Source organism: Corythoichthys intestinalis, chromosome 16 (assembly GCF_030265065.1).
Source record: "Corythoichthys intestinalis isolate RoL2023-P3 chromosome 16, ASM3026506v1, whole genome shotgun sequence".
In the NCBI taxonomy this organism is placed as follows: Eukaryota; Metazoa; Chordata; class Actinopteri; order Syngnathiformes; family Syngnathidae; genus Corythoichthys; species Corythoichthys intestinalis.
The window spans coordinates 17,292,691-17,317,313 of NC_080410.1; the positions used below are offsets into that span (position 1 = coordinate 17,292,691).

The 24,623-nt window shown below is 37.1% G+C and overlaps 1 protein-coding gene across 3 annotated transcripts in view; it reads left to right on the plus strand.

Annotated features, from left to right (window-relative positions):
• The window catches only part of brsk1b (BR serine/threonine kinase 1b), a 45,970-nt gene that overhangs the window by 12,621 nt on the left and 8,726 nt on the right, over positions 1 to 24,623 (plus strand). Inside the window, exons 5-19 of one of the 3 annotated variants that reach the window (XM_057817166.1) lie at positions 840 to 956; positions 2,699 to 2,732; positions 2,798 to 2,866; positions 4,187 to 4,333; positions 7,231 to 7,262; positions 7,762 to 7,926; positions 11,841 to 11,938; positions 12,075 to 12,225; positions 12,306 to 12,366; positions 13,192 to 13,798; positions 16,966 to 17,014; positions 17,106 to 17,229; positions 17,493 to 17,594; positions 17,732 to 17,840; positions 23,911 to 24,000. In XM_057817166.1, the coding sequence (XP_057673149.1) occupies positions 840 to 956; positions 2,699 to 2,732; positions 2,798 to 2,866; positions 4,187 to 4,333; positions 7,231 to 7,262; positions 7,762 to 7,926; positions 11,841 to 11,938; positions 12,075 to 12,225; positions 12,306 to 12,366; positions 13,192 to 13,798; positions 16,966 to 17,014; positions 17,106 to 17,229; positions 17,493 to 17,594; positions 17,732 to 17,840; positions 23,911 to 24,000 (1,955 nt within the window). The other 2 variants (XM_057817167.1, XM_057817168.1) reach the window with 2 other exon arrangements.

The window sequence follows — 24,623 nt, forward strand, 5'->3', positions numbered from 1 at the left end:
CACTGGAACTGCATTCCGGCCCATAATCTTATACCGGAACTGCGTCCCTGACCGTTCCCGCCCACTTTCACCCCTGCTTCTATGTCTATGCCGCTTGCTTTTCCGTCCCCTCCTTTTGTTTTCCCTGAAAAAATAGAGTTGCCAGACGGCTTACTGCCACATAAAGCTACATTGACTTCCTGCGTGTTCTTTTTAGCCAGGTTAGGTGTACATGAACCTAACATCAAATTTAACAGTCCTGTAAGCACCGATATTAACATTTGGTATTATACAAGTGTTGCCTACATAAACCAAAACTTGATGTCCACATATGTGGACATCATGTCTAAATTATAATCATATTGTTATTTCATTATTAATCATTATTTTTATATCCATTATATGACAATTCCTAATTAAATGTAAACAAAACAACAACAACAAAAAAGTCATTGGCTGCCATTGACGGCGCTATACAGCCATGTTCATTCGCTCCTTCCAGTTAAAACAGATTGGACGTCTAGCGCCACTAATGACATCTAAATTATTACTGTGTCCATAGATAGCATGTACCAAAATGTAAAAGTTTTAAAGACATGGTCCATGACGGAAAGTCAAGGCTGCCACTATTAAACGACTAATCACCAAAAATGACTGGACGTCTAGCGGCATCAGTGGTAGCCAATGACTTGACAATTGAGTGCCCTTGTAACAAATATGATTGACAAATTTCAGGTAATCATATGGGATAATCATATTTTACAGACAGATAACCTGTTGTTTGCTGAGTTTGACTTGAAAGAGGGAAAATGCTCAAATTTTGACTGATGTATATGTGTTTACCCATTTTGTGAATCTAGCCACAGAGACTTGAAACCTGAGAATCTTCTCCTGGATGAGAAGAATAACATAAGGATAGCTGATTTTGGCATGGCCTCACTACAGGTTGGGGACAGTCTACTAGAAACTAGTTGTGGGTAAGTCTAAACGTTTTCTTCAGGTCACAATATTTTGCAGCACTTATGCTACTATAAAAACACACTAGCCTTTTCGGAATGCAGAGAACTGGCAATTTGAAAACTACCGGCATCGAGTAAGACACAATCAGGCTTTATAGCTCTTTATAGGGCATTCATTGAACTCATCAGCTGCCATTGACGGAACTACACGTCCAATCTGTTTTGACTGGGAGGTGCGAATGAACATCATCAGCATTAGTCAAAACGGATTGGACGTGTAGCGCTGTCAGTGTTATTGAAACATGAGCATTCACAGCCATTATTCTCTTATATATTTTAATGTATTATTTTAATAGCTGCAAATATTATCCTTATTTATTTGAAATGTTTCATTTTTTATTTTTGTGTGTGTTAAAACAGGAAATATATATATATATTATAATGTAATTTGTTATTACTGCTATTTTATGCATTATTTATCAATTATAGAGTGTTATTGACCAGAGTTGACCAGGGTAATTAATTTTTTAAATTGATCACATTAAAATATTTGACGCAATTAACGCACATGCCCCGCTCAAGCAGATTAAAATGACAGTATAGTGCAATGTCCACTTGTTACTTGTGTTTTTTGGAGTTTTGTCGCCCTCTGCTGGCGCCTGGGTGCGACTGATTTTATGTGCTTCAGCACCCATGAGCATTGTGTAATTATTGACATCAACAATGACGGGCTACTAGTTTATTTTTTGATTGAAAATTTTACAAATTTTATTAAAACAAAAACATAAAGAGGGGTTTTAATATAAAATTTCTATAACTTGTACTAACATTTATCTTTTAAGAACTACAATTCTTTCTATCCATGGATCGCTTTAACAGAATGTTAATAATGTTATTGCCATCTTGTTGATTTATTGTAATAATAAACAAATACAGTCCTTATGTACCGTATGTTGAATGTATATATCCATCTTGTGTCTTATCTTTCCATTCCAACAATAATTTACAGAAAAATATGGCATATTTTATAGATGGTTTGAATTGCGATTAATTACGATTAATTTTTAAGCTGTAATTAACTCGATTAAAAATTTTAATTGTTTGACAGCCCTAATATATATATATATATATATATATATATATATACATATCAATTTTAATATATTATATATAAACATTTCAATATTATATATATTTCAATATATATACATATATTAATTTTTATTTAGATTAATAATCTAAATAATAATTATATTGAATATTATAATTATAATTGACAGCTCCACACATTTTCTATTCTTAAAACAAAAAAACAAACAAACAACCTTTAAACCCCATTAAAGTTCTGGTAGCAACATACTGTTATGTGGACAGCACATTTGGGGTCATATAGGTCACACTTGTATTATACCAAATGTTATTATTGTTGCGTACATGATCAGAAATGTGATGTCTACATATGTGAGTACCTGGTCTTTTATGGGGTTAAGAACTTATTTTCATTATTTTTTATGAACAAAGAATGTGTGGAAATGTCAATCATAATGTATTATTTAATTCAAAGTTATTTAAATCACCATAGTCACTCTCTCTATAAAGGGTTAAATCCAAGCAACTGGATGTGTTTTTAAAATCGGTAGGGCTACCTCGTGTCCATTATTATAAAAAAAAAAATCAACAGGAACAATTTTTGACTTTGCATTAATGATTTTTGTCCCTCTGGCAACATATTTGAAAACATTGTCTCATTTTCATTACAGATCTCCGCATTATGCTTGCCCTGAAGTAATAAGGGTGAGTGCCTGTGTGCCTATACATGTGCAATTGTTCGCATGTGTAATAAGGATATTTCGTTCTAGGGGGAGAAGTATGATGGTCGTAGGGCAGATGTGTGGAGTTGTGGAGTCATCCTTTTTGCACTTCTTGTAGTAAGTATTTTCTCAAGTTTTAAGTATTTTCATCTTCTATGAGTAATTATTTTTTCCATCGGACATAGGAAGTCATTACTAGGGGCAATGGCGTACCTCAAACAACACGTCACTTCCGCTCATTAATATTTATGACGTTAGCATCTGTTGCTAAGGGAGGGACACGCTTCTGTTTGTCCCCAATAGTAAATGAATGGAAATAGTGTACGAAGGAGATATTTACAGAGCTACGATGTGGAGGAACATACAAATGTTCAGTTAAAGAGATGGCTTTAGTGTCGACGGCTGAAAAAGATGGAAAAAAGCTGACCTAAGCTTCTCCCGTTTCAATAATCTATCCTTTACCACCATATGCCCTGTCTTTCTTATGTATCATATCCTCTGGTTGTCTTATGTCTCTGACTGTTCTTTTGGACAATTTACATTGCGTTTTTTGTGTAGCGATAGCAAATGCTACTCGTTGACAGCCAGCAAACACTTTCAATTTTTTCATTAATAAAAAATATTAATTCTATAACTTATGTACACTTCTCACTTAGTATTTTTTTTTTTTTTTTTTTACAACAGAAAAGATAACAGTGGTAGTCAGATACCATTTGAATTATTTTTTTCAGGTCATTCATTGTCAGACAGAAGCAGTACAGCAAAACGCCACACTAAAAAAATAATTAAAAAATATAAAAATGGCTTACCTCTTCGTCCTCTGAAGGACCACGCTGCCCAACAAAATGTTTACTGCATATGAAATGAGAATGGCTTCACCTTGCTGGCGTTAGACGTCCGCCCAAGTTGATCCAATCTTCACATTTTTTCCTCCGAGTTTTTGGTTTCAGGAAACGTATGAAGAAAACATCCTTCATGTGTCGTAATGTCTAGAGTCGTTTCTACAAGTTCCATATCAGTAGTGCTTGTTCGGCATGTTCGTTTTTGAAAGATCACCGGAGAAAACTAACAGATATATAACGGTTTGTATGCGAGAGCGTGCCTATGCCTAATGTCCCACTTCCGCTTTATGATGCGACGTCATGGTCTAAAAATAGCATTCTTGCAGTACGCTATTTGGTAGGGTGCTCAGTAAGTGCTATGAGTGGACTCTGCTAAACTGTAGTTTATTTGCACCAATTCGAAAAACAACCATACATGTTAACAGTAATGGCATAATTTAACAGAATGTAAAGAATTTGTGCAACATAAATAACTCATTAGCAGCCATTAACGGCAGTAGACATCCAATCCACCTGAAATGGTGAGGCTGGCAGCGAATGAGCGAATGTTAAATGGGTTGGCTTTCTTGGACAAATTTCTTAATTTTTTTTACAGGGTGCCTTGCCGTTTGACCATGACAATCTACGGCAGCTTCTTGAAAAGGTGAAAAGTGGAGTATTTCATATGCCCCACTTCATACCACCTGATTGTCAAGCATTGCTCAAAGGGATGATAGAAGTCAACCCTGACAAAAGACTCACGGTAAGCCCGCTAATTGCCACCTAATCGATTATTTGAAATTTCTTTACACTTTGTTATTGTTCAGAGTAATTCACAATCAATATTTTATTTATCTATATTCCATACTTCTAAAACAGTTAAAATTGAGCAAAACAACAATGCCTAGCACATAATTTATCAAATGAATCAACATATATAGTTCTGTGCTTTGCTGAGTGCCTTTCTCAAGAACAAAAAATGGCTCAGTTAGTGCTAAAATTTTATAAAATAGGCTACAGAGACAAACATGCCCTTTCTCGGATCCCTATGACTAATTAGTGTGATTTCAAAGAGCACACCAGGCCGGGTGTTGAAAATCTGTTTCAGAGAAAAAAACATGAAGGGCTAAATAAAGCTCAATTATATTGAAAACTTGGCACTCTATTGGAAATAGAGCTGCAAATTGAATATATAAAGCCCCGCTTTCAAATATACTACTGCACTCAAATTGTAAATTAGAAATTTGGGAGAGAAAATTATGTTCATTATGTCATCACAAGGAAGGAAGAGCGATTACAGTGGCATAAAAGATGCTGTAAAACAGAAACATAGATAAAGATTTTCTCTCATCAGTTAGTCATTCTGTTACCACGGATCACAGATTTAATCAAAGCAGTGCATTCATCTGATGAACTTCTGATTAATGGAGCCAGAAATGAGGTCAGACAGTCTCTCTCACTCTCACTTTCTCTCTCGTTGGACATTCAATTCCCTTCATAGAAACTGCACACTAAACAGAGAGACAAAACAAAATGTAAACAAAATGTAATATGCAATGTATCTTTTTTCTTAAAGAGAGAGTTCACATTGCATCTTAAACAACGTTTTTCCAAAGCACATCTTCTAAACACATCTTCTAAATCGTTCTTCAATGAAACCAAGCTTCACTATTTCCCAATTATACAAAAATACTATATTCACTCGCTTGACCATCCCCTTAGTGGGATTCCGTGTGTGCTTGCACGCGAGAGGTATATTTTAGTCAGGTAGCAAAATTTCCTTAAGACAAAATGCTTAGATATTCCTTTAATATTTCTACTTAAAGAAAACATCCACTACCTTCACCCCAACACACGCACTCTGAGCGTTAAGGCTTGAGGTTATCTCCTTTTGTAGGCGACACACAGGAGATAGAAAAACAGGAAAAAGTCGATTTAGGACCAGGCGATGAAGACGACTTTTCACTCAAGCCGAGAAAAGTGCATCTCAGTTGGCTGGACAGCGAACAGTGACTCAACAGGAATTGTTCATGCGGCAAAAGAATTGTAATAAACAACAGAATATTTGACTCGTGATTACACGTTTGAAATAAACAGTGAACTACAAGAAGTAATGTATCAACTACTGAAAAATTCTAAGAAATAGAGGTTATAAAATAGAGAAGTTTATTGTCACACAAAACATGGAACAATTAGAAATGCATATTGTGTATTTGCCTGACCAATGTTCACTAGCTTAATGCTAAAACACAATAAAAAATTCTATAGACTACCTAATGAATAGCATCAATGGTGCATTAAAGGCATCCATGAATAGAAAAACTTGTAGTTCTTAAAAGATAAATATCATTGAGTTAAAATAGTTTGATTTTTAAAACCCTTTTGATGTTTTTGTTTTTATACAATTTGTTAAATTAGTTTAACTAGTCGGTCGCCATTGTTGTTGACGTCGCAGGGCGGTGACGTCACATGGTTACACTGGCTGGCTTCCAGAGTATGACTCTAGCGACATTAACATCATCTTTTCATCACTTTAAATTTGAACCTGAAAGGAACATTAATGAACATGACAGCACTGTCGATATTTCACAAAACGAGCAGCAAAAGCGAAATGAACAGAAAAGATGGGATGACACGTGACGAGAGTAGGGAGAAAAAAACGGTGTTCTGCCAAAATGTGCTACACCAGCGAAACGTCCTACAAGAGGTGAATTTGACACCCAAAGTACTACTATGCGCTTTCAGTTTGTTTTGTTTAGATGCATTTCGACTGAACATTTTAAAGAAGCTTAAGAAAATACTTATACATAGTTATATCAATTAAGGGTGGTTTAAATACGCTATGTGAATAATGTGGTGAACAGATCAACAATATGCTTTAAAGCTACCACAAGAAAACACACTGCTTAAAAGTATGAGAGGGAAACACATGCAAACAGTATTTTGAGGCAATGAAAAGGTAATAAAAGACTAAATAAAAACACAAATAGTAAGGACTCGCTGCTTGAACCCGAAATTGCAGAACACCGGTATTTTTCGTCAAGTGACAGTCACAATCTACGTCATCCCCTCAAGCGTCCATATAACATGGCGCCCTCCGTAGGTCAAAACATGTAGTAAATATAGATTTTTAAATCAATGGCAATATTTTATATGTTTCTAATAACATATTTTAGTAAAAGAGAACAATTATGGCTTATTAGAGCCACAATTCTTTAAGTCCGAGGTTCCCTTTAAGAAGTAAGGACAAATATGACTGCAACTGACTAAGTGACAGTCTCCGTTATTAGCAGTACGTCTACATTATACTGCCTCCTAGTGCACACACCAGAAGGAACCGCACAAATAATCAGTTCAGTGCCATTTACACTGATAGACATCCAATCGTTTGGCTGTTTTTCCCCTTTAGATGAGATTGACACTAGTGGGAGTCCAATCCATTTGAACTTGGAGGGTTAGCAGCGAATTAAGATTTATTCATTTGCTGCCGGCCCTTTCAGTTCAAATGGATTATATATCTAGCCCCGTCAATGGCAGCTGATGAGTTCATTAAGTTGTACAAATTCTTTACATTGCCATTACCTTTATTCATATGCTGGACCCAGAATTTAGTTGATGGCAGATCTTGACACATACATCTGTATTTTTTACTGATTACAGCTAGAAGCAATACAGACCCATGCCTGGTACCAGTAAGTATATCTTCTTTTTTTAATTGTTTATTTATGTATATATATATATTTTTTTACATTGCATGTCACATTGCATAATTAATTACATATATTTCAATCTGTTTTTTTTTTTTTTTTTTTTTTTTTGTTCATCACATTGATATGTACTGATTAATGATGGCATCTAATCATCAGACATTAACTGCATGCACTAAATATGTGATACAACTACTGCCATTGACAAAATGGATAGCCCTGTCTAAATTGTGTTTACATGTAGCGGTGTAGTTCTTGTTCACAATGGTGTAGAACTGCACTACATCATCTGGTGACTGTTTTCTATTTTTTTATATTTCTATGAGTTCATGAATTGCTTGTAAAGTTTTTTTTTTTAGTTTTTTTTTAATACTATCATGTGATATATTCTGCATTACAATTGTTTAACATTCTTTCTCCCATGGGTGGAAAAAAATGTTTTCAACTTGTCAAAATAATAAACTGGCTTTCCTTCCCCTATCAGGAGTGGTCGCAATGAACCGTGCCCTGAGCAGCCCCCTCCCCGTCGTGTGTGTGTAACAAGGGTGCTATCATTGACTGACCTGGACCCTGATGTCTTGGAAAGCATGTACTCTTTAGGGTGCTTCCGGGATCGGGTCAAACTCACACGGGACCTTACAAGTCAGGAGTGAGTAAATAAAACCCATCCATTATCTGCAATTTGAATTACATATACTGTAGTATGTTCATCTGGTGAAAAAACTTGTATGATTATTTCTAAGAGAGATAGTAATATACAATACATAACACTTACAGGGTGCCATGACAGTACCTGCTGCGCATCCAAAAGCATACAATATTGCAGGGGTGTCAAACTAATATTTGTCGTGGGCCACATTGTAGCTTCCTTTGGAGGGCCATTAGGCCTGCTATGATGAAGCAACTCATAAACCGCTAATCAATGATCAAATGATTTTTTTTTTTCCTTGTTTTTTTTTTTTTTTTTTTTTTTAAATACAGTCGATGGCAAATATAACTTGTTTTTCGCTATGTGCATATTCCTGTGAGCATTGATTTATTTCTTGTCTAAGACAAGAAATGTGGTGGCGTTTGTGTGTGTTAATATTTATTCTTTTGAGAGTTAACGCAACACTTGGTAGCTTTTCAGTTTAGGACGATTTTAGCAACGCCGGTGGACAAAAGCAGTAGCGTTTTGCCTTAAGGAAGACTGCATTTCCCATGAAGACCAGCACTGTGTTTCCCATGAGGACCAGCGCACACCTGCAGTGTCGTAAAATCATTAATCATTCAAAAATCAATCTCCCGGATGAAGGAAAAGAGAGTCGATTTTTCCTTTTTACAGGTTCTTTAATTCGTTTAACGAACAGGAGGTGACGACACACAATTCAGCAAGAAAAGAACAAGGGTTTACACTTAGACACAGACAAGACAAGAGACAAAAAAAAAACGGCATAGATCCACAAGATGTGTCCCAAACTCGGCATGCATACCGTTTATATTTTCGTAACAAACAGAGAGGAATACCAGAGGGCAGCCCATTTCCGCCTTCTAGATAAGACAGTCTTAAATCTCAATCTTTAATTGGAGAGGTCAGAACTCCCCTGTACAGCCCTGAACGGCATAAGAAGTAGTATGTGCAGATGTCCGTCCAATAGATAAATCACACTGTTGTGAAAACAAAGAACTACTGTATGAGTATGGAAAAAAGTAATGTGGCTGGTTAGACATATGGTTATGCGAATAAATGCAGATGGATTAAACAACATTTCTGTTTCCAGCAGCTGTGTGAAGGATGAATAGTAATAAGGTAATGAATCCAGTTGTGGCTAAACAATACCTTATGACGGTTAGCAACGGTGTGGCTTAGTGTAGCTAACCCCCCACCCACACACACAGACACACCACCCAAACTCGTCAGCGTTAAGTAGAGTTCGGTTGAGGGGGAGCGCTGTCAGCAAGTGAAAGCCGGGCCAATGTTTATTCTGTATAACTTGGTCGCCTTCCTGTTTTTCTTCTTTAGACAAAACTTTTTGTCTCTTTTGTTGCTCTGCCATCTCCACAGAATTCGCGCGAAAGCATTCGCATTGACTTCCGTCTTTAAAATGAATGGGGAAAGGGGGAAGTGATGTATGCTGTAAAGCAGTCAGCACATTTGTTTTTTTTTTTGTGTGTAGCAGGTTTTTGTGACCCTCCTCAAAGTTAATCAGTGTCGGTGAAAGCGATACAGACCAACGCAAGATATACAGTGTATCAAAAAAGTGAGTACACCCCATGCATTTCTGCAGATATATAAGTATATCTTTTCATGGGACAACACTGACAAAATGACACTTTGACACAATGAAACGTAGTCTGTGTGCAGTTTATATAATAGAGTTCATTTATTTTCCCCTCAAAATAACTCAAAATATAGCCATTAATATCTAAACCCCTGGCAACAAAAGTGAGTACACCCCTTTGAAAAAACGTACATCCCCAAATGTCCAAATTCAGTACTGCTTGTCATTTTCCCTCCAAAATGTCATGTGACTCGTTACAGGAGTGCTGTCAGCATTGCTGCAGAGATTGAAGACGTGGGGGGTCAGCCTGTTAGTGCCCAGACCATATGCCACACTCTATATCAAATTGGTGTGCATGGGTGTCACCCCAGGAGGAAGCCTCTTCTGAAGCTGGTACACAAGAAAACCCGCCCATCTCATCAGACCATAGGACATGGTTCCAGTAATCCATGTGCTTTGTTGACATGTCTTCAGCAAACAACCCGTCTCATCACACCATAGGACATGGTTCCAGTAATCCATGTGCTTTGTTGACATGTCTTCAGCAAACTGCTTGCTGGCTTTCTTGTGTACCATCTTCAGAAGAGGCCTCCTCCTATGGTGACAGCCATGCACACCAATTTGATGTAGAGTGCGGCGTATGGTCTGAGCGCTAACAAGCTGACCCCCCCACCTCTTCAATCTCTGCAGCAATGCTGACTGCACTCCTGTAACAAGTCACATGACATTTTGGAGGGAAAATGACAAGCAGTACTCAATTTGGACATTTAGGGATGTACGTTTTTTCAAAGGGGTGTACTCACTTTTGTTGCCAGGAGTTTAGATAACAATGCTATATTTTGAGTTATTTTGGGGGGGAAATAAATTAACTATAAATTACTACTAATAAATGTTATAGGCTGCGCACAGACTACATTTCATTGTGTCATTTTGTCAGTGTTATCCCATGAAAAGATATACTAATATCTGCAAAAATGAGAGGGGTGTACTCACTTGTGTGATACACTGTAAAATAGGTGTCATTCAACCAGAGGTTGCGCTAGACTTTTTCGTTGTTTGTCATTTTGACTGACAGGGTCATAAAAATCCGGTCATAATCTATTTTTACACGTCACTTAAATTTTAAAAATGATAATAATGACATATTCAATAGTATTTAGTTTTCATTCATTTTTAATTAATATTCTGTCCGAACAAGCTTAACAGAGAATTCACACCGTGCCATCACACATCAAGCAGATGAATATGTAACTTTTTCTCTACAGTGACAAAAACAGCTGACTGTGGCCCCAGTAGGTAGGCTACATATGGAACAATGAAATTAACAGTTCACCTGCTGTGGCCTGAACTCAGTCTCACACCTTCCTCCTGGTGCACATGGACTTGAATTACGTGCCCGCTTGTGCATAATCAAATGCCTCAAGTGGGATTGCTGCAGAGGCTATTGTCATGAGGTTTTGGACTTTTGCCTCGGACAGACGACTTCTCATGGCCGTTTTGATGTTGTTCTGGAGGCTGAATCCGCACTCTGCGGCCACACTTTTTTCACCTCTTTTATCAACACCATCGTCGTTTTGGGGCTTTTTGAAGAAACTTTGGACACTCAGTTGCCTTGACATTTTTCCGAGTAAGGCCAACGACGTCATGCATCAAGAGAGACAATAGCTAATTAATATGCTCACTCGCCACCCTGTGGTCTGGAGTGTGTATTGCAACCTGTCAAAATGACAGATGGACTTCAGTTTTTTCCGTCACCGTTTTAAAAAAACGGTCAACGACGGAAAATATTCGGTTAACGCGACCCCTGCATTCAACTATTTGTCAGTTGACATATTTTCACAAATGTTACATATTATTACAAATTCTACGAAAATATTTTATAAAGGTTGAAAAGTTACCTAGTGTTGCTTTAAATCAGTCAAAATGTTGCTAATATTCGTTAGCACTTAAATGGTGTATAACAGTACATTGTATATTAGCATTAAGCAACCTGATGCGTTCCGAAACAAAATTTATTTCATATTTTAATCCTCAGCATGTGTAATTTTCCTTGTTCTGTTTTTTTAATGTTATAGTTGACCTAATTGGAGAATAATACATGTCTTGAGTTTCTAGTTTTTTGGGGAAAATAAAATTGCCTCCGTGTTAGATGTCTGCTAGCATATTGGTGTTCCAGCAACCTTGCAAACCATGATAACGGTTCTGAGTTCCTTGGAACTTAAACTGCGATTAAAAAGGCATTGTTTTTAAAGGCCTGCCAATACTTTTCTTGTAATCTTTTTGTGTTCTATGTCATTTGCAGAGAAAACCAGGAAAAAATGATTTACTACCTCCTGTTGGACAGAAAGGAGCGGTACCCCAGCTATGAGGATGAAGATTTGCCACCAAGAAATGATGCTGGTAAAATGATCATTTTTACACACCACAAAAATGATATACACAGCCTAAGACTCTGGCTTGATGATGAAAGTTTTTTTTAGGTTTGTTTTCTAAATGTGGAATGTTCCTTTGCCATTTAAAAAATGTGTTGTCAAAGACCCACCCAGGAAGCGTGTGGACTCACCCATGTTGACTCGTCATGGCCGCTGTAGACCAGAGAGGAAGAGTCTGGAAGTTCTCAGTGTCACTGAACAAGGCTCTCCCACTCCACCTCGCAGGAACCTAGACACTAATTCACATAGTCAAAGGTTGATATTGAGAAAGTTGATATGCTGTATAGAATAGTTTTGACTAAATCTCAATTGTTGCTGTCTGTTGTTCTCAAAAGGTCTCGTTCAGTAAGTGGAGCGTCCACAGGTCTGTCTTCTAGTCCTCTCAGCAGTCCCAGGGTAAGCATATATCTTTATTTTCCTCTGCTTTTGGGAGATTATTTCCTACCATTCACACCCAGAAAAATTTAGAACTGACCAAATCTAAAGTGGCAAATGTATGCCTTGTGGACCTTTTCAATTAGTTGTTCTAAAAATCCGGTGTCTGTGACATTTTTTTTTTTTTTTTTTTTTTTTGCGCTGCTTTTGGCGGCAGTAGATGTCAAATACTCTGCCAGCCTATCATTCATCCTATTCATGTTCTGAAATATATTTTCCTTTTTTAATTTGAAAAAAAAAGGAAAAAGTGTTTAAAGCTTTTTTTTCAAAGCAACATGAAAACAACATTCTTTGTTGTTATCATTAATTCAAAGCTTTTTTCCTCTCAAAAATTAAAAACAATTAAAGACAAATTAAAACAGTAAATATTGCAGTAAATATTATAACCGTAAATAATATATTTTATTTATTCCCTAAAGCATTTTTATTCCATTTTAAGCAAAAAAAAATGTTTAGTTTTATTTCAATAATAATATATTTTTATTATTATTTTATCATAAAGGGGCAGGGAATTTTCTCTATTTTACTCTTTCATTTGATGTGATTTTTTTTTTTTTTTTTTTTTAAAGTAAGGTAGTAGGGTAAATTTGAGGATGTAAATCTGATTTCTCTAGTCATGGATCATGAAAGCAGATGATTAACTGAATGAATGAATGAATCCAAATGAGATATTGGCTAACAATAAGGAGTTGTCGTGTCATTCATCCATCATCCATCCTGCTCGTCCTCATCCATGCATCATTTCATGACCATTGCTTTCTCTCTCACCTCTCCACACCCTGTCAGAGCCCGGTCTTCACTTTCAGCCAGTCAGAAGTCGCCTCAGCTCCCGCCTCTAAAGATCCCAAAGCGACGAATTCAACCACTCCTCGGCCCAGCCGCCCGGTGCCCGACCCCAAAACTCAGACCCTGCCATCAAAAGGCCTCACTGACCGTCCCCATCTCAACTCCATGAAGTCCCTCCCTCTCCAGACCCCACGCACTCCATCACCATCACCTTCTCCTCTTCTCTCGCCCATCCCACGCTTTTTCAACTTCCCCTCTCCATCTCTCTTCAGGTCCAAAAATGCCCATTCGTCCTCTAACTCCTCTGCCACCACTCCTCCTGTGTCGCAGGTCACACCACAAGGCTCACCACTCCCCACCCCGCTGGGCACACCTGTGCACCAAATCCAACACCCTTCCTCCACTACCCCTCCTTCCTCTTCCTCTTCATCTTCTTCTCCCAGAGCGGACGGGTCTGGAGGGGCTTCTCTGTCACTGACACCGCCCTCCAGCCCAGGTAGCAGTGGCGGCTTGGCCTCCTCTAGCTCTGCCCACTGGAGAACAAGGCTCAACTCTTTCAAAAACAACCTGTTGGGCTCACCGCGCTTCCACCGGCGCAAACTCCAAGGTGAGAGAAGTCTTGAAAGATAAAGATCGTCTGAATGAATTTGTTCTTACATTTAGGAGAGAATCTTTGTCAAAATTGCAAATTCATTTTTACCAGCATATTTTTTCACTAAATCCATTTTTAATCATACTGATCAACCCCTTTCGAGGGCAAGTGACTTTTTTTGCTCATTTAAAAAAAGAAAAAAAACTTCCTAAAGACCTGGCGTCCATATAAGGTGGCCATCACATTCTGTAGGCCACAATATTAACATTTGGTATACAGGTGTGGCCTACGTGGGCCAAAATAAAATGTCCACATACAGTGAAGAAAATAATTATTTGAACACCTTGCTATTTTGCAAATTCTCCCACTTAGAAATCATGGAGGAGTCTGAAATTCTCATCGTAGGTGCATGTCCACTGTGAGAGGGATAATCTAAGAAGAAAAATCCAGAAATCACAATGCATGATTTTTTAAATAATTTATTTGTGTGATACAGCTGCAAATAAGCATTTGAACACCTGTCTATCAGCTTGAATTCTGACCCTGATAGACCTGTTGTTCCGCCTATTAAAAGTCCACTTCCACTCCATGTACTATCCTGAATCGGATGCGCTTGTTTGAGGTCGATAGCAGCATAAAGACACCTGTCCATCCCATGCAATTAGCAAGACTCAAACTTGTACATGGCCAAGACCAAACAGCTGTCCAAAGACACCAGAGACAAAAGTGTACACCTCCACAATGCTGGAAAGAGCTACAGAGCAATTGCCAAACAGCTTGCTGAAAAAAGTTCCACTGTTTGAAGAAGCTAAACTTGATGGTCAATCTTAATCAGAGTGGAGCCCCATGTAAGATATCACCTCGTGGGCACTCAATGATCCTAAGAAAGGTGAGGAATCAGCCCAGAACTACATGGCAGGAGTTGGTCAATGACCTGAAAAGAGCTGGGACCACTGTTTCCAAGGTTACTGTTGGTAATACACTAAGACGTCATGGTTTGAAATCATGCATGGCACGGAAGGTTCCCCTGCTAAAAAAACACATTTCAAGGCCCGTCTTACAGTGTATCGCAAAAGTGAGTACACCCCTCGCATTTCTGCAGATATTTAAGTATATCTTTTCATGGGACAACACTGACAAAATGACACTTAGACACATTGAAAGTAGTCTGTGTGCAGCTTATATAATAGTGTTAAATTATTTTCCCCTCTCAATAACTCAAAATATAGCCATTAATAACTAAACCCCTGGCAACAAAAGTGAGTACACCACATAGAAACTAAGTACATCCCTAAGTGTCCAAATTGAGTACCGCTTGTCATTTTCCCTCCAAAATGTCATGTGACCTGTTACGGAAGTGCTGTCAGCATTGCTGCAGAGATTGAAAAGGTGGGGGGTCAGCCTGTGGGAAAGCCCGCAAACAGTTTGCTGAATACATGTCAACAAAGCACATTGATTACTGGAACCATGTCCTATGGACTGATCAGATAGGCGGGCATTCTTGTGTACCGTCTTCAGAAGAGGCTTTATCCTCGGGCGACAGCCATGCACACCAATGGATGATGCAGAGGAGTCATGGGAGCAAGTTTTGTGGTCAGAGGACAGAAAAGTAGTTTGGAGAAAGAAGAATAAATATTACTATCCCAAGAACACCATCCCTACTGTGTACCATGGGTTGTGGTAGCATCGTGCTTTTGGGGTGTTTTTCTGGGCATGGGACAGGATAAGTGCACTGTACTAAAGAGAGGATGATTGGGGCGCTGTATTGTGAGATTTGGGGGAGCAACCTCCTTCTCTCAGTCAGAGCATTGAAGATGGGTCATTGCTGGGTCTTCCAACATGACAATGACCCGAAGCACACAGCCAGGAAAACCAAGGAGTGGCTCCATAAGAAGCATATCAAGGTTCTAGCATTGGCCTAGCCAGTCTCCATACCTAAACCCAATAGAAAACCTTTAGAGGGAGCTCAAACTCGAAGAAGATCTGTGTGGAGGAGTGGGCCAAAATCCCACCTGCAGTGTCTGCAAACCTGGTAAAAAACTACAGAAAACTTTTGACCTCTGTAACTGCAAACAAAGGCTATTGTGCCAAATATTAACATTCGTTTTTTTCGGGTGTTCAAGTAATTATTTACAGGTTTATCACACAAATAAATCATTAAATGATTATACGTTGTGATTTCTGGATTTTTTTTCTAGATTATCTCTCTCACAGTGGACATGCATCTAGGATGAAAATTTCAGACCCCTCCATGATTTTTAAGTGAGAGAACAAGCAAAATGGCAGGGTGTTCAAATACTTATCTTCTTCACTGCATGTGGATACCATTTCTCAATTATAAATATATATATATCTCATTATTATCATTACATAAATATTTTTTATGAATAACAAAAATTATATATTGATAAATTATTTATAAAAAAAAATCTATTAATCAAAATAGAATACAGTAGAATACTTTTATTCGTCATTGTAAGTAGTACAACTAAATTATAATGCAAACGAGTCAAAATGTTTTTTTTTTTTTAATTAATTTATGATATTAACTCATTGCGTGCCATTGACAACAATAGACATGCAATACATTTAAACTGGGTGGACTGGCAATGAATGCTCATTTTTCAGTGCCATTTCAGTGCTAGTTACTCATTTTACTGTACCTCTTTGTTGTTTTTTATTTAGAACATTTTTAAAAGAAATTTATTAAAATCAATAGATGAATAAAATTATTTTATTTGAAAAAAAACAAATCAATAAATGATGTTTTTTTCTGGATAATTAAAAAAATAAGAAAATATTTCTTCTCAATTCAATCTCTGCCAGCCCAGGATTACAGTATGTGAAGTAGTCACAGAGTGAGTTGTGTTATAGTAGTTAGTAAAAGAATATAGATATATTAAAAACACACACTGACTGCGTTAGACATCCAATCCATGCTGAATGAACGAATGTTCATTCGCCCCTCCCAGTCAAAACAGATTGGAAGTCTAGCACTGTCAATGGAAGCAAATGAGGTAAAAGAGTGCCCTATAAAGGGTTAAACAGCATTCAAAATCAGTATTACATCTGTGTAGTGACATTACTTTCAATTCCACTATTAAATATTAATTATGCAGCATTTGAATTCAAGATATAAACTATAATTAGAGCTATATCGAACTCTTCTGTATGTTTTGCAGTCCCAACATCAGAAGACATGTCCAGTTTGACTCCAGAGTCCAGTCCAGAGTAAGAACAACACAACATCATTTTTTTAATGATGTTATACTGTTTTAAGGTTGCTCTAGTCAAATGTTTACAATTTAACTATTGTTTATAGACTGGCGAAGAGATCCTGGTTTGGAAATTTCATCAGTCTGGAGAAAGAGGAGCAGATCTTTGTTTTGATTAGAGACAAACCCCTCAGTTCTATTAAGGCCGACATTGTCCATGCATTTCTCTCTGTAAGTACCACCGAATTTACACAGTAAAAAAAACCCAAACAAAAAAAACTCTTCTTTCAGTGCCATTGACAGCGCTAGACGTCCAATCCATTTTTACTGGGGGTGGCAAATTAACATTATGTTCATTCACCCCTCCCTATCAAAATGGTTTGGACATCTAGCAACGTCAATGGCACCCAATGAGTTCAATGAGTGCCCTATATAGGATTCAAAATGGGAATGAGTTATAAATACTGTTTATATTCTCCTTTTCTGATTTCCAGATACCGTCCCTATGTCACAGTGTAGTATCTCAGAACAGTTTCCGGGCTGAGTACAAATCCTCTGGTGGCCCCTCTGTCTTCCAGAAACCTGTCAAGTTCCAAGTATTATTTCTTTATTGACCCCCGTTCTTCTTTCCATCCTGACAAATCAGTCTGAAAATAATTCATATTTATTAGAGGTCTTCAGCTTGTGTGCTTGTATTCAGGTTTAAAAAGCTTAGCTCTGTCTTGCCCTTCAGGTCGACATTGGGTTCTCTGAGGGAGACAGGGAGTTGGAAAGAGAGCGAGCAGAGAGGGAAGGCAGAAGAGCGGTGGGCATATACAGCGTCACCTTCACCCTATTAACAGGTAGCGTGATCTATTTATAGTTGAGTGGAGAGACAATCACTCTGGGGACATTTTATCCATGCATGCAATTCACCTTTTCAAAATCCTACCTGTCCGACAGTTTTTGTTTGAGTCACACCAGTCACACATTAAAAATTTCACAAAATCAAAGCACAAAAAAGTTATCTAGTTTTTGGAAAAAACTTCCCCATACATTTTCAATGTCCCCATTCATTTTAAATGGCAAATTCCACTCCCACAACCATTCACTTCATTGATGGTCATTCTTTTTGACAAAAAAAAAAAAAACTTGGAAGTGACCCAGGACTGCATCAAAATCATCAGTAAGTGACCAATGTACAGGAAGTGACCTGGAAATGTCCTGAAATCAACAGAAAGTGACCTATAAGTAACCTAAAATTAACAAGAAAGTGACCCTCAATTAACTCATTGCATGCCATTGACAATAGACATCCAATTCATATAGACTGAGAGGTCTGGCTGTGAATGCTCATCTTTCATTGCCATTGACACCACTAGATGTCCAATAAAATTCATTTTGACTGGAAGGAAAGAATGATCAGATGTTCATTCGCCTCTCCAAATCAAAATGGATTGGACGTCTTGTGCCGTCAATGGCAGCTAATGAGTTCAATGAGTGTTCTACTAAGGTTAAACGCCTAAATCAAAGCTTTTACCATTAAAAAAAGCGCAGAGATTTTTATCCCTTTTGTTGGATTTTCTGTGCTGCTGGTGGATGAAAGAGAGGAGCAAGACAGAAGTCTGCTTTGTATGAGAACATCAAAATCCTAAATTTTGCAGTTACAGAGTGCGAGACGTCACATATGTTGAATTTGAGTGCAAATAAGCAATTGTAGTTTTCTAACTCCCTTGGTGAGACATACACATACAGAATGATTGGTTCAATTTTCATATGCAGGATATTGTCAGTAGAATCTTTCAGAGCTATCCTAAGCTAAATTTAATTGGAAGGTGGGAAACCCTTTCAGTCATTTCAGCCCAATTAGCAGTATTAGGGGTGGGAACCCCTGAGTACCCCACAATACGATATAATTTGAATTACATGGCTCACGATAACGATTATCTCACGATGTGGCGATATAACGATTATCGGTATACGGGCCAGGAAATCAATCTACATTATACAAGGAATAAAAACCAAAACAAGCGCTTTTCATACTTCTGCTGTGAATTGAATTTGTTTATCACCTGAAGACGTCCAATTCTTTTGAAGTGGGAGGGTCGCTGCCATCCCTCCCATTTCAAACGGATTGTCCCAAATGCCCCAAACATCCCTCCCACCCCAAACAGATTGGTTGTCTATGCCGGCCAATGGCAACCAAGGAGTTTGATTTTGAGGGCATTTCAGGTAATATGTTGTGGATTGTCAGTCACTACCTCATATCTGTCAAGTTGTACGGTTTCGGCTTAATTTGTACAAGTGAGCACTGATTTTTAAATGTGTACGGCGTACGCTCAAAATCTGTACGTTTTTTTATGCATTACATTTTTTTTTCCTCTGTTCAGATTTTGTCACCGTTTCGGCAACGAGAAAATGTGCGTTACTACGTTGGTTGAATGATGCGAGAAAAGTCAGAGACACGGAGAGAGAAGAGTGTCTGTTGTGACGCTGTAGCAAACGCGATGGTAGGCTAGGTGGTTCCAATATTTCCTGACTGTAGCCGACAGCCTACAATCTATGCCTAGATATCACATGCATATAGAACTAGATGCGAAATGACAGACTCGGCGGCGTTTGTAAATAGCCGCCATTTTAAAGCAGTAGACTTCTCAGAAAGGCTCTGTTGTAGGGAACCTTCCTAGCGAACCTAAGTAACTTTTTATCTAAAATACTTCTAATGCAGCAAAATCTTGACTTGAATCTGTCTTTAAATGATGAAACAGTTTTAAAACTTTCACATGTTGAAAGTAGACAGAAGGTAACTAATGCAAAAACGGGAGCAATTTTCACATCTTTAACAGTTGATTCACAACATTAAATGACTTCCAAATATAGCAAAGGTTACAATGTTTTTTTTGTTTTTGTTTTTTTTTGTTTTGTTTTTTTTTTAATTAAAAAAAAAAAAAAACATGAAAGGTAACACCAGTTACTTTGCCAAGTAACTAATTACTCTTACATTCAGGTAACTGAGTTACTAACTCAATTACTTTTTGGGAGAAGTAATTTGTAAGTGTAATTAATTACTTTTTAAAAGTCAGATTAACAACACTGGTCATAAACAGGAAGTCTGCAGAATGAAAAGTGACGAAAGCGGAGATTTTATTCTGCCAGTTTGTTGCCGAACACAATTTGCCTGCAACTATTGCTGATCACAATTAGCAAAAGAAATGTTCCCTGACTCAAAGATTGCATCGGTAAGTTCATTTTATCAAATGACCTTTTTAATTTATAATTGGACACACTAACGAACTACCTTCAAACTGAAGTCAAACTGAATTGAGTTGAAGTGCCATGAAGCGCAGCCATCAAAAGATGTGATAGAAATTGCCAAAAGTGCTACATACAATTAAAAAGGATTTACTAGAACAAAACAGGGAAAATGTATGCAAATGGAAGTGACATAGACTGTGTATATAAAAGATTTTTGAATATATTCACATCATTATATGATAAAAACTGTCCATTACAACAGTACAGCAGAAAACAAAAGCACAAAGATCGACCATGGTTCACGAAAGGATTACAGAACGCATGCAAGAAGAAGAACACACTGTATAGAGAATTCATAAAAGAAAGAACTACAGAGGCAGAAAATAAATACAAAAAATATAAAAATAAACTGACTAATATCATAAGGGTATGTAGGAAAGAATATTATAGTAAAGTTTTGTATAACAACAAAAACAATATTAAAGGAATATGGGATATATTGAATGGAATAATTAAAAATGGTCGTAAACAACAGAGTTATCCTCAATACTTTGTGGATAATGATATGAAGAAGAAGAATATGGATGACATTGTCAGCAGCTTCAACATGTTCTTTGTACATATTGGACATAATCTGGCAAAAAAATTCAAAATGTAAGTTTTTCTGATGAGTGGAATGATAACCTCATCAAAAGGAATCCCAGCTCAATGTTCCTTACAGCAGCTGTAGAAGAAGAAATAATCGATACTGTAAATAATTGTAAATGCAAAACATCCACTGACTTAAATGACATTGACATGACAGTTGTGAAAAAGGTCATTGAGGGGATTTCAAAACCACTAACATACACTACATCTGTAACTTATCATTTCAAACGGGTACATTTCCAAACAAAATGAAAATAGCTAAGGTAGTGCCATTATACAAGACTGGGAATAGACACCAATTTACAAATTACAGGCCTGTTTCTGTACTTCCACAATTTTCCAAAATTCTGGAAAAATTATTCAGCAAAAGATTAGATAATTTCATCAGTAAATATAACTTACTTTTTGATGGTCAGTATGGATTTAGGGCAAACAGTTCAACATCACTAGCCTTAATAGAATCAGTTGAGGAGATCACTAATGCTCTTGACCAGAAATTACATTCAGTTGGAATATTCATAGATCTACAGAAAGCATTTGACACTATTAACCATGATATTTTAATTAATAAACTTGAAAATTATGGGGTCAGGGGGGTGGTAGGTGAAGAGTTATTTAAGTAACAGAAAACAATTTGTGAAGTTGGGTGACTATGCATCATCATGCTTGGACATTGCTTGTGGCGTCCCTCAGGGTTTAGTATTAGGTCCAAAACTGTTTATTCTTTACATAAATGAGTTTCAAGCAAACTAAAATTTGTTTTATTTGCAATTGACACTAGTATCTTTTGCTCGGGGGGGTACTTACATGAAGTCCTGGGGAGGGTTTCTGATGAGATTTGTAAACTGAAAGCATGGTTTGATAGAAACAAATTATCATTAAACTTAAGTAAAACTAAATTTATGTTATTTAGCAGCCACAATAAATATAGTCAAGTACAGATACAGATAGACGGGGTGAATATTGAAAGGGTCAATGAAAATAAGTTTCTTGGCGTTGTAATTGATGACAAGGTTAATGAGAAAGCTCATATAAAACATATACAAAGTAAATTAGCTCGAAGCATTTCAGTTCTGAATAAAGCAAAACACCTTCTTGATAATAAATCACTCCACATTCTTTACTGCTCTTTAATCCTCCCATATTTACACTACTGTGCTGAGGTCTGGGGTAATACTTATAAATGTACAATAAATTTACTATCCATTTTGCAGAATATTATTTTTAAAATCCAGAACTTTAAAACTCACGGACTTGGTTCATTTTCAAACAGCTCAGCTCATGTATAAGGTTATCCACATGTTACTTCCTGGCAATATACAGAAGTTGTTTTCTAACAGAGAAGGTCATTACAGTTTGAGAGGAGAGCTTCACTTACAGCATCAGAGAGTACGGACTACATTAAAAAGCTTTTGTGTTTCTGTTCGTGGAGTAAGGTTGTGGAATAAGTTAGATGAGGGGCTCAAGCAATGTCCAAGCATGACCCAGTTTAGGAAGTGGTACAAACACATGGTTTTCACAGGGTATAGGGAAGAGGAAGGGTTTTAATATAGGGAGTTTTCACATATCTGTTATTGGCTGGTACTTTTTATTTCATTTTATTTTTATTTTGTCTTGCATCTTATGTATATGGTTGCATTAATTCTTTGTTGATATGAGGCCTAATTAAATAAGGCAGACTGATATTATTGATGAATAGAAAAGGGGGGTAGGTTTTAATAAGCAAATGCTTCATCCTACTCCTTTTTGGACACAATGAATAAATTCTAATATTTATTATTATTATTGTCTTAAATATTGTTGCTGTTATCTCCAGAATTATAATTAGTTTGTGTATTTTTTTTTGTTTTGTTTTGTTTGTTTATTACTTTTATTTTCTCATGTCCAAAATAAAGCATTCTCATTCTCAATTATAACAAAAGTCACTGTTAAATTTTAGTAATCATGATGTAGCTGAAGATATTGATTGTTCTTTGATTGCACCAGGTTATATGTTACAATATTACCAATAAATTCATATTATTTTAAAAATTGAGTTTTATTTTTGTTTCATATTGCACACTATATACAACGTTGTAAGATTAGTCACCAATTTGTAAGGACATACGTCACTATTTGTAAGATTGCCAATGGCCTTGGGTTGACAGGTATGCTTCCTCTTGATTTTAGGGCATTTCTGGATCACATCCTGTTGATTTTAGGGCATTTATGGGTCACTTACTGTTCATTCTGGGTTATAGAACAGGAAGGGACCCAGGAATTTCTCACAAATGAATCAGCAGTGACTCAAACTGAACAGGAAGTGACCCAGAAGTGCTTTAATACCAACAGTAAATGAGCTGTAAATGCCCTGAAGATTGGAAAGACTGGATGCTCCGGTTTATTGTGATCCTGCCTTATGTTTCATGTTGATGTCTTTCTCCGTTTGCAGGCTGCACGGGTGCGAGAGGGACCGGTCTCCTCAGGGTTGAGCCTTACTGGCAACACCTGTGGCTCATTAGTAGAGCCTTTTTTAGCGCAGGCCAAACACACACCAGTAGCCAGAAGATTCCAGCACAAGCGCTTAGAAGCCTCACTCCTGAGAAGACCACGCTTCCCCTTTTGTAGCGTGTTTTTCCCGTTTTGGGGGACTTTAGTTTACACTTTGCTTTTTGAATGAAAACTTAATCACCTCTGCAACTGGGTCTGCGGCCTTTCCTGACCGCCTCAGAACACGGTTTTATATGAACGAGCTTTAATTCGCCCCTCCCACTCTAAATAAATTGGACATCAAGCGGCCTGAATAGCGGTCAATAAGCTAAAATAGACACTATTCTAGTGTAAGATTTTGGTAGCAAGTGCAACCTTTTGGTTCCGTTTATTTTAAACAGTGACACCTTTTTAAAATGATATATAGAGTTTTGGCCCGAGCATATTGATAATCTTTTGGGATACTAATTACCACGATATATCACCATTTCGATATTTTGTCACACCCCTAATCAGTATGTATGCACCCTGGTGACATCTTCTTCTGAATCTTTGTTTCAGGTCCTAGTCGCAGATTCAAGAGGGTGGTAGAAACCATTCAAGCTCAGCTCCTTAGTACGCATGATCAGCCCTCTGTGCAGGCACTGGCTGGTGTGTACCTGGCAAAAACACCATAATCTGTACCTGAAGCAGTGTTTCCTCTATTTTCATTGGGACACAGCAGCCAACTGTGCCTAATTCAAATCAATCATCAAATCAAAAATTAATTTTCATAAATCATTTTTTAAAATAAATGTAATGGTTGACACCAGTGTTGTTTTTGGCAGCCCTTTGAAATTTCGTCTTAGTCTTTTGGACGATAATACTTATTAGTCTTAGTCGTATTTTAGTCACCTCAAAATGTGTTTGACTTGGTCTAGTTTTTTTTTTTTTTGACAAAAAGTCAAGAGTAATTTTGTCTAGTTTTAGTCGACGTTTACTAAAAAAGTTTTCGTCTGTAAAATAAAAAGAATTTACTCCAAAAATGAATAAATACAAGTTTTCAACTATTTCAAATGAACATTGACAGACAAGCACACATTGTAGTGTCTACAAGAACAACGCCAACTTAGTGATAATACACACTCAGCTGTAACACAGTTCAACTAATTATAACCAACTGGTCACAACTGTATATATAAAAAAAAAAAGTTGTCTGAGTTTAAGAGGACGCTAGGCGTTAGCATTAGGCTAATGCTTACATGAATGCTATGCTAACGCTACGAGTTACATTT